Source organism: Indicator indicator, chromosome 21 (assembly GCF_027791375.1).
Source record: "Indicator indicator isolate 239-I01 chromosome 21, UM_Iind_1.1, whole genome shotgun sequence".
NCBI lineage: Eukaryota > Metazoa > Chordata > Aves > Piciformes > Indicatoridae > Indicator > Indicator indicator.
Window position 1 is genome coordinate 5,445,335 of NC_072030.1, and position 10,929 is coordinate 5,456,263.

Sequence of the window (10,929 nt, forward strand, 5' to 3'; positions counted from 1 at the left end):
ACTCCAACCTCAATCATCCCACGACTCTCTGAAAAGGTCTTTAGTAGTCCAGGCATTGGATCAACCGAGTCACAAAGCAACCTCCAAAAGGTCCAGGGCAGACAGTTTCTCTTGCGGTTCTTGTGTACAAAGTTAGTTTTGCTGCCTGCGTTTTGCCGATCTCATTTTCTCAAATCTTGACTCCATTTCTTCCAGGACCTTCGGTGTGTATCTCACCACTAATTTAACCTTGCCTTGAGCTGCCTTCAGCAGTTCTACTGCTTTTTCATGGTGTTCACCTTCGACACTCTGCAAAGCATAAGGCAGTAAGTCTAGTATTAGCAAGCTCACATTGAAAACAGGGCTGGTTTTTTCTTTCAATTTTGTACAACTTCTGCATAGTCAAATCTTGAAGTATTCTAGTTTGAAGACTGCACAAGGACAATGTCACTCAAGTTCAGGATTTATTCTTCAGCAAATCAGTAAGAAGGGATGATAAATATACTAATTAGCAGCCACAAGAGAGTAGTCCAAAACTCTGGCTTAAGCTTCTGCTAAACAATTCAGTTCTGTATTTACATCCACTAAGTAGAATAAGGATAACATTAGACGTTTATGAAATTACACTAAAAAAAATTAACAACTTCAGAAGGACACTTATTTGAAGTCCCAGACTATTTTTCATCTTTTGGCATGCATTTTAAATTCAGTAGTCACCTTCAATTTGCCACTGACACCTGCAAGGTAGCTGCATTCTTGATGGTGGCTGTGCTACCACAGCCAGCCCTACTGGGCACCTGCAATAGAGTGGCCAACATGCAGTGTGCTGCAGATCTCAGTGCTGCACACACCTCTCAGTAAATGCAAGGTATTTGAGTAATTTCCACTACACTGACTAAAAACAACCTAACCCAGCTCAGTAAGAACAAAATAAAAATACTTTCCTGAAACAACTCTCAGAATTTATTAGGGTTGTATCGGATTCACTAAGTACAAATTTTAAGCAATACTTCAACAACTGCATCCAAATAGACATCCCTGGACAGCATACATTTCATCAGCAAAACTAATTTCTCCCAAACTTATGAAACACAATGATGGTACTACCCCAAGCCTACCTCCCACTGGTGCTATTAGAAGCTAGAAGGCAGGTGATGCACCTGTTGATTGGAGGGTTTCCCCGTTACTATAAAGTTACTTACAGAAAGAAAGACAACAGTTAAAAAAGCCCAAGTTATTTCTCTTCTATCAGACTTAGACAACATACATTTGAATGTTTTCATTTTTGTTATTCAAGTGGATGTGCAGGCTGTTCTGTTTCAACCTGTTAATAGAAGGTTTGTAAAGTTCTGTGTTTAATTATATCAAAACACTTCAAATTCTTGGACTATACTCAAAACCTCCCAGCTGGAAAAAAAAAAAAGTAGTTTGTTTTAAGGCACATTCACTGCAATCTTGGCAGTGTCAATTTACTTTTTTAATTATTAAATTAGAAATTACAGGGAAATGTCTGTAGTATGTGTTAAGATAACAGAATTCCATCTGTAAACATCAGATGATTCCTTTGAGACCACATTAGCATTCTCACCAGGGTTTTATGCACAGATTCACTTCTTCTAATGGCTTTATCTGTGTATACATGTGCAAGAACACACACACGGTCACTATCACCTGGTACTAACTATCTGGTGACCATGTTCAGTTTTGGGTGAAGTAGGTGAGGAAAGCATCATCTGAAGACAGTTCTACATCTGTCCCTCAAAGCTTCAAAGTAATAGGAAGGCTAGGTCAAGGATAGTTGCATCACTATGGGCATGATTTCTCTTATGTTCCTGAGAAGGAGACTTAGACTCCTAGGTACTAGAGAGGAGTTATGTCAGAGATCTGTGCTAACAGGGACCTCCCAGAGTACAGCCAGCCAGCAAGCCTCTGCTCCCTTCACGTGTCAAAACACCCTGACGTGGTTTAAGAAGCACAGAAGTAGTTTGACCTTTAGTCTTAAAATTGGCTTGCACATGTAATGATGAAAACATTCATTTCAAAGCTAGCATACAGCTTCTTTGTAAATAAAAGCAAGGGTTTGGGAGGTAACATGCATTTCAGTAGCAGCTGCCTTAAGTCTGTCCATAGCCTCCTCTTTCCAGTCATCCTGTGTTTTGCTTTTTGTACTGTAACTCTTCAGAAGAGGACATTTATTAAAAATAAATATCCACAACAGCACTTCAGACATTTACTCCTTGTAATATGCTAAAAAGCTTCTGGTTTTGAAGCTAAGTACACTTAAGTGGACAGAAGAAAGCCACCACAACCACACAACTGAAGATAACAATCTTCTAGTTCTGTCTTATTACAGCCTTCATTATGCAGTAGCATTTTGACTGGGATAAGGAGAAACTGGTCAGTCTAACATAACACAGATAACTTACTACTTACCTTACAAGGTGCAGAAAGCTATATTAATTAAAATCTGCACCATGAAGCTTGGATGAAAAAGGAAGCCGTAACAGCAGTTACTATTTCACAAAACAATACTCTGACTGAATTGACAGAAACGCTCAGAATCCGTCATATTGATCTAAATATTCACTTCCCAGTTGAGGCAGACAATCAGTGTGCACAATCCTACATCTCTCAATGCACACAACTCCATAGAAACCTAAACAATTTGTTCTTGGCAAGGACAAGACTGAGCTGAACTGGAGCTTGTGCCGCGTGCATTCTCTGTGCGCCCCCAAGTGGAAGCAAGTAGTTACTACTACACAAAGTGAAATCCAGTTCCTACCACTCCATTCACAGAAAGCAGCTGGTCTCCACGCTTCAGGCCTCCGTGTCTATCAGCTATGCCACCAGGGATAATCCGAGAGATGTAGATTGGAGAATTTTGTTCTTTGCCTCCCATAATGTTAAATCCAAGACCTTCTTCTGTTTTGGGTAGTTCAACCACTCTGGGATGGGAATGGCCTTCGCTAGCTGCAAATGCAGCTACAGTAGCCTGTAAGAAACAAGATTTTCCTATTGGTAAGAAATTAAATATAGGCTCCTCAGCCAGACACAGTGAGGAGGCTGAAAACGTATTTTTATCTCAAAGTACTTAAATATTAAGAGGCATGAGATTCATTCTCTAGATACCAACACTAGCACGAAAAATTTAGAACTCCATGAATGAAATTACAACGGAAGAAACGTAAAAATAACAAGTCTTTTGTTATACCTTTTAATAACCTGTTAAGATGATCCATTTTAGCAGACATCTAGGTAATAGCCTTCTGCATTTTTAAATAATCATCTTTTTAAATAATCATCCTCTATTTTTCAAGTAACAAACTACTGTGTTTTACACCAGTTACAGTTAGTTTTTTACCTTTGCTGTTGCATTAGCTCTAACTTCTGGGCTGCTGCTGATATCCACAGTCTCGTAAACATGCTCATACACCTTTAGAGACAAAACAGATTAAGTACGGGGAAAACAGGTGTTCTTCTGCTTAGATAATAACAATGTATCAGGTACAACTCTAAAATGTGTAAATTAAAAGGCACACACCTCTGGAAAAATGTTACTCCCAGATTCCCTACAAGGTGTCACATGACAGTCTACCACACTATGAAGAAGTAACTCTGAGCACCTTTATTGCTCAGTTAATCCATGCATATTTAGGTCCCAAGCTGTATCATCCCTTCTTCCACTGCATGAACACCTCACCACAAATTGAAAAATGCTTACAGGTAGTCTTAGCACACCTGCATGGAGACATGGATGACTTCTCATTTGATTCAAGCTGGAACTCCTCAATAAGGATGCATGCACATCACGTAAGGACAGCTCTTCAAAGCTCTCCTGACAACACATCCCTCTCTGCAAACCCCTAAATCTTCCTTCAACTGATGCAACTAACTGAGTATCTCATGAGAAAAAAATGGTACTGAATACACAGAGGCAGAAAGAATACTAATGAGGTGCTTCACTGAGAGCTAACCCACATCCTTACATCTATCTGCCAATCACTTGGCCTTGCTAAGCAGTAACACACTGTCCTGGGTAGGTTGAAAACATTAAGATGGCACCTGTATCTACAAACAGTTCTTTTAGATCATTCCAGGTGTTATCATCAGTGGTAGCAGGGTGTAGTCAATCACCTAAAAATTTCCAAAAGAGCATGGAATGAAGGTGAGGTGGTGCAAGGCTCCATCAAGGCAGAAAAAAAGAAGTAATTGGTACTTTGCCCATTCTTATATTCCAAGAGGATAACAGACTGCTGGATGCCAAAGAAAGACCCTCAAAATAACCACTGAAGAGCCATTTGTTCCTGAGCTGTTACTTAATACACCCATCCCAAATTACTTTCTTTGGGACTGCTCTATTAAACTCTGTGAAACAAATTCAGCTTTTAGAAAGAACAGAACCAGATTATTGCACTGAGCACAGAAAGGAAAAAGCAAACCACAGTTTTTTACCTCAAGGTACTGCTTACGTCAAGCTAACTTACCTCTCTTACAGCATTACAGAATTCACTTTGAAGGACTCTTTGCAATGCCTGTAGCTTTTGTGGTGGCACTTCACCACTTCTCTGTAATTTTTCCAGCAACTCAATTGCTCTGCAGATGTCTACAGAAAAATAAAGCACTATTAATGAAGAATGCCTGAGGAAATTCAAGGTTTGTTTGGCTTGCGGTTGGTTGGGGTTTTTTTTCTTCGAAAAATTAATGGAGCAGTCTGTGTGTGTGCATATCTTACAACTAGGTATTAGTTTTCATTTCTCCCATAAACTATGTTGTCACAAAATGTTACAATAAAACACTGTACTTTCAGACTAAGTCAACCGCAGCAACTCCACCTCGTAAAATACTTGAAGATATCACTGCAATATGCGTATTACAAAGATAAATTGACATTTAAAACAAATATTTCATTGCTCTACAGACTATCAACATTTCATGTGTGTAATCTGTAATTATCTGCTGCATGGGTAACACTGTGTTAAAACTACCTAGATTGTCAAATATGCCAGCTAACATACCTTTTCTACTCAATAAATTAGTTCAACAAGAGTGCACTCAATATTTTCCATACATCAGGGCTCAAAACTATCTGGCCTAATTTCTTTTCACCAAAGTGCTCAGAAAAACAACCAAACTCCTTCTGATAGTGTCAGCTGAGATTATCTCATAGAATCACAGAATGGTTGGGGTTGGAAGAGACCTTCAAAGGTCATCTAGCCTGACCTCCCTGCAGTGAAATCATCCAGTAGATCAGGCTGCTCAGAGCTTTGTCAAGCCTGACCTTGAATGGGGCCAGGATGGGACTCAGGATGGGGCCTCAACTACCCCCCTCTGGGCAACCACTTCCAGTGTCCACCACCCTCCTGGTAAAGAACTTGGTGCTAACATCCAATCTAAACCTCTTCTCTAATTTCAAACCACTGTCTCTGGTCCTGTCACTGCAGGTCTTTGGAAACAGTCCCTCTGCAGCCTTCTTGTAGCTCCCTTCAGGTACTGGAAGGCTGCCCCTGGAGCCTTCTCTTCTCCAGGCTGAACAACCCCAGCTCCACTAGCCAGTCCTCATAGCAGAGGTGCCCCAGCCCCCTGATCATTTTCAGGGTCCTCCTCTGGACCTGCTCCATCTCTGAAGTTAAAATCTCCAACCCCAAACCAACTTTTTCTAGTTCCTAGAAATATACTCCTGAGAATTCACATTGTCCATATTCTCATAAATGCAGATGCTGCTTTGTGAAACTGAACTCCCTGTGAAGGAATTGATATATACTGAGTTATACCAGACCAGTATAACTCAAGTCAGGCATGAAATACTGCATGACACCATCCTGGCAGCTCTACAAGAGTAGAGTACATTCATATCCTTCACTTGTTCTTCCAAAGTGTTAAACTAGTGATGGTTCTGAATCACACAAGTCCTTGAACAGAAGCAGAACAGTCTCTCAGAAAGGCTGATAGAAAAGTTTACCTTCATTATCACAAAAGTGAAGCAGCAGTGATTAATCTACTATATAAGTAAGGCACAGATTATTTTAGAAAAAGATGAAGTCTGGAACACTGCTATGTCCCAAATGAGTTACTTCCTTTCTTCTGTAATGAATCTTTAGGCACTCATTTGTCATGTGAATGCATGTCTGCTCACTGGCATTGTGTCAGCACAGACAGCACGCAATAGCCATGGACTTCACCTAAAGGTCAAGTGTAAGAGGAGAGAATTAACGTCACAGGATGAAAAGACAGTGGGGTGTACGTTCTGACTTGTGTGCTGGCAGGAGACAACCCACAGTGATGTTCTGTCCACTTCGTCAGCTAGCAGTCAGATCAGCTACTAAGCTGAGATCAACTGGTGCAGTCAATTAAGCAAGGGACAACTTAACCTCGCAGACTGGTGCTCTGCAGATTGGAAACAAATCTTCCATGAAAGAATCACAGAATAGTAGGAGTTGGAAGGTACCTCTGGAGATCATCTAGTCCAACCCCACTGCTACATCAGGTTCACCTAGCGCATGTATTGTCTCCAGGTGGGTTTTCAAAGTCTCTAGAGGAGACATCACAGCCCCTCTGGGCAGCCTGGTCCAGTGCTCTGTCACTCTCAAACTGAAGAAATCTTTCCTTACGTTCAGAACTTCTTGTGTTCTAGTTTGTGCCTGTTGTTCCTTGGCCTGTCACTGGGTACCAGTGTCTTCAGTCCCTTATCCTCTTGACACCTGCTCTTTAGATACTGATAATCTTAAACTTGTACAATCTCTTTCCAGTTCTCTCCAGGCCTCTCACCCTTTTCTCCTAAGAGAGATGCTCCAGTCCCCTCACCATCTTTATAGCCCTCCACTAAGTATTGTGACCACAACCAAAGACAAATTATTTGAGATGATAGTTAAGGTTTCCGTGTGTCACAAGAACTTGGTGGGGTTTGGCAAGCATTTCCAAGCTTTCCAAGTGTCAGTTATCTAAAGAAAAGACACTTCAAACCCTACATTTTAGCTACTACTAATCCCAGGGGTACAGAGAACGCCCTTCACGTGCGTATTTACTGTTCTACAATTACAGAATGTTTCTAAAGCTTTTAATTCCTCAACACACAGTTTGTATTTCATTCAACACACATAACAGTTGGTGAAATGAAGAGATTCTAGATTGTGATTATTTATCTTTTGATCTTTCTGTGATGCAAAATCACCAACATTCACAGCAATGCTTGTGTTCAGCAACGGCAGTACAAATTATCTTAATTTCAGAAAGTCTCACACTGAACAGCTTGAAGTAGTCATCAACAAATAGTAATAGCAGCACTTCCAACCCTGCAACGCTCCATATATTCATGAAACAACCTAGCCTGTATGTAAACTGCAATACAGCTGTCACTGAAACACTTGCAGATGTTTGCAGACAAATGACTATTTCACACACACAAAGCATGCGGTTCTACGCAGCTGTTCTCCAGCCTTTGGTCCATGTACCAAACTTCTTGTTTGATCAAGATACTGCAAGACATTTTAAATGGTGACAGCAATCCACTGATCCAAAGAGAAGCTGCAGAAATAGACTCCAGAACTCCATTTGCTAATTTCTCCTCTTCTTTGACCTCTGTGTTTCACTGATAAGCTAAATACATTTCCTACCTGCATCTCTCCTAACAGACAGAATGTTTAGCTACAAAGCATTTTATACCCTCAGGTAAAATTGGCTAGTTTGGAACCAGCTGTGTCTTTCATGAAGCATAGACTTGAGATAATCAGCTTGTCAAAAAGCAACTGGAATAGAGAGCTGGATTCCTCTTAGATGAAACTGAAGCAGAAGATGTTCTTTACTAAGAAAGGGCTTTCAGATCAAAGGACCAAGCTGTTGCTGCAAAGTAAAAACCCAAAGCAGAGAAACACAGCATAAAAGTTGGGTCCTCAGCACTCTACAGACCTTTTATCACACTGCACCTCTTGCTCAAGCAGATACGTGCAACGGATTCACTACCAGGTCACGTTTTCCCCAACAGTTGTTTTGGTTTACCCTGTTGACAGGACCCCATTATACCAGTTTGAAGTGAAATGAGCACAGCTTTCCCCCACGGAACAGCATTAAGCACTAACAGTCAAAAGCTGAAGATTCAATCTCTCCCAGCAGTATTGCTCTGGAAAGGAGCAGGGTTTGACTAATGTTTGGCTAGGAACAAGTGGCAAAACACCATTCATTTTCAAGAAAAGACTGCTGACTGCTCTGCTGATGCATTTTGCTTCCTCCTGAACTACTGCTCAGGATATCATCAACTGAAAGCTGTCTTCCTCACAATGTTAACACTACACCCAACTGTTCAGCACCAGAGAATGAAATTAACCCTACAGTGATGAATTTGAACAAGGAACAATGTAGAAATAGCTCAAGAGGTATTTGATTAAAAAAACACCATGAAGTTCATTATAAAATGGAAACCACACAATTAAAATATGGATTTTCTTTTAACCTTTTAATGAATTTTACATCAGTTGCCTGTTCTCCACAAATCATTTTGTTATCATAGGACGCTAGACTGAAGTCCTGAAAAAAACAAAATGCATTTAAACTAAAAGAATGTGGAAAAAAATAAGCCAGCAAGATGCCACCACTGCAAGCATGTGTGAACAAAACACAGGAAAAATGCAGCATCCTCAGAGATACTCCTGATTAACCACCTCTGCTTGTGTTCAAATAGCCTGGAGTCCCAAGGTGTATGCAGAGTCATCACACGTCACCACCAAAACATAAGAGTAACTTGGAAATGTTAAATGTTGCTTCATCCCTGCCCTCCACTGAATTTGGGTGGTGGTGTCTGCAGTGCAGCTTGGAGGACAGAACAGATGGGGAGAATTTTTAATTGCCCTGATTATAAGGCTATGGTATCCATCTGAAACCTTAATGGCTCTTTTTTGACACTACTCTCTCTTTTCTTATGCTATATGACAATATTAGTGATGTTTACTTTCAAGTGGATGATGATTCATTATCAGGTTATCTGCAGTCAACCCTACATAATTAAAAGTTTATTTATGCCTGAAAACAAAGCTCTTGCTTTATACTGTGCTCTCTTGTCTTAAAAAGACCAATATGCCAGAAGATTAAATAGCTCCTTTGTTCCATTGATCTCTGAGTAACTCTGCAGATTTGTTTGTTTTCATGGATAGAACATAGCAGCAGGGTAATGAGGTGGAGAAGGATGCTGCCTGAGGTTTAGCTCCACAGACCTACCAAGAGCAACTAATCCAGTGCCAAAGCAGCTGCCCTAATTAACAAGCTTTGGAGGAGGGAGGGGAGATGCACCGAGGAGTGGGAAGTGAAGTCCTTACATAAGTCACTATTTACAGGCCTTCTCTCACATACTGCAAGTTGTTCACTTGTAGAATGAGAAGAGGATTAGGCAAATGTAACACTGTAAGCAAAGGTGGTGGTCCCAAGGGGAAGAGCAGGGAAGAAACAGTCAGTTCATCCAGTCACCTACTCTCCACTTAATTGCTTCCCTTTTCAAAAATGGGATTATTCATTCTCAGTGTTCTTTTCCCGTTTAAATTCCATTTTCTGACCCCTATTTTCCTAAATAGACATAGCTACTGTAGACCCTGCACCCTTCTGAAGAACCACCTTGAAGGAAGCTGAGCCTTGTTTCTTAGAAGCTCTGTATGAAAGATACAAGCATGCTACAGAAAAAATACCCAACCAGGCCTTGTGTTTTAAGATTCCGTGTTAATTCTAGTTACGCACTGCACAGTATTAACAACACAAATTAAGGCTGTCAATTGGAAAATCGGGATGAAAACATAAATGAGAGGGTAATGGAATTGAGCAGAACAGTGAACAAGTGTAATAAACCCCCCCTGCATGTGTCTTCCATAAAAAACAGGTAAATTATTGTTGCTAAGATGCTGCCTAACAGAGTGAACGTATTGCTAAGAATTCAGCTGTGTTCAAAAAGAAGTTTTCCTAGGAGAGAAACAAGGAGTTAAGAGGCCGAGTTAAGAGCTGGCAAAAGCGCTGACACTAGTCAAGACTAAAGACACACTTCCACAGGTCTGGGACCAGTGCATCTATGGAAACCCAGCCACGGACTGAAACTCGAGAAAAATCCTCGAGGGCTGCATGAAGAAAATCCCTAGAGCCAAGTCCCACCAACACACTAAAAGAGCCAGAAGCAAACGTTTCCAAAGCAGCTACCGCATGGCTGCTCTTCAACCTCTCTGGGAGAGAAGAGCCCTTCGATGCGCTGTTGCGGGCCAGAGAAAGCAGTGCCGCCATCGCTGCCTGCTCTCGCCTCCCCGGAGGCCGTGGCACGGCAGGGGGCCGCTCCCTGACGCCTCAGGCCGGGGGAGAGAAACTGGGCAGGCCGCCACAGGGGTTCGGTCCAGGCCCCCAACAACTCGCCCCAGGGCCGGTCTGGGGTAGCGGCTCCGCTGCCGCAGCTCGCCCGCAGCAGACAGCTAGGTGGGAGCGCCCGTCCCCCGGCCGCAGCCACACTCACCTCGCTCCAGCCGTACCGGCTCGCCCAGCGCCGCCATCTTCTCCTCGCTGCGGCCCGCACAGGAAGTGACGCAGCGCTGGCGGAAGGGCCGCGAGGGAGGGCGGGGCTGGCACCGGCAGAGGGCGGCGTGGATCGCTATAGAGATATCGACCGCAGCTGCAGCAGTGTGCAGCTGCCTTTTTGAGGGGCTGCTGCTGCACTTCTCACCTCGGGTGTGCAGAGGAATGTGAGCTGTGCAGGGCAGCAGCGGGGCCATGCCGAGGCTGGGGGCTGCGCGCCCGTCCCTCAGACCCCTCCTGGCTCTGAGCTTCCAGGCGCCAGCCAACATCATGACACGTTCACCGAACATTATTTTTCTTCTTCCCCCACCCCATAACGTTACTGAGGACTCATTACGCGCTAAAAATTGGGGTGTGAATAGCCTTCTCTGTGCCCCGACTGCCTCTGCAGACGAAATACATAAGTCAAGGTTGTTCTGCCTT

The 10,929-nt window shown here is 42.5% G+C and overlaps 1 protein-coding gene across 1 annotated transcript; it reads right to left on the minus strand.

Moving 5' to 3' along the window:
- Window positions 1-10,484, minus strand: LIN7C (lin-7 homolog C, crumbs cell polarity complex component). The gene is made up of 5 exons (XM_054390510.1): window positions 10,448-10,484; window positions 4,464-4,582; window positions 3,341-3,412; window positions 2,762-2,971; window positions 1-288 (listed from the first exon to the last, which is right to left on the minus strand). The coding sequence occupies exons 1-5, from the start codon at window positions 10,482-10,484 to the stop codon at window positions 133-135; spliced, it is 594 nt and encodes a 197-aa protein (XP_054246485.1). The 3' UTR covers window positions 1-132.
- Window positions 10,485-10,929: the final 445 nt, after the last annotated feature.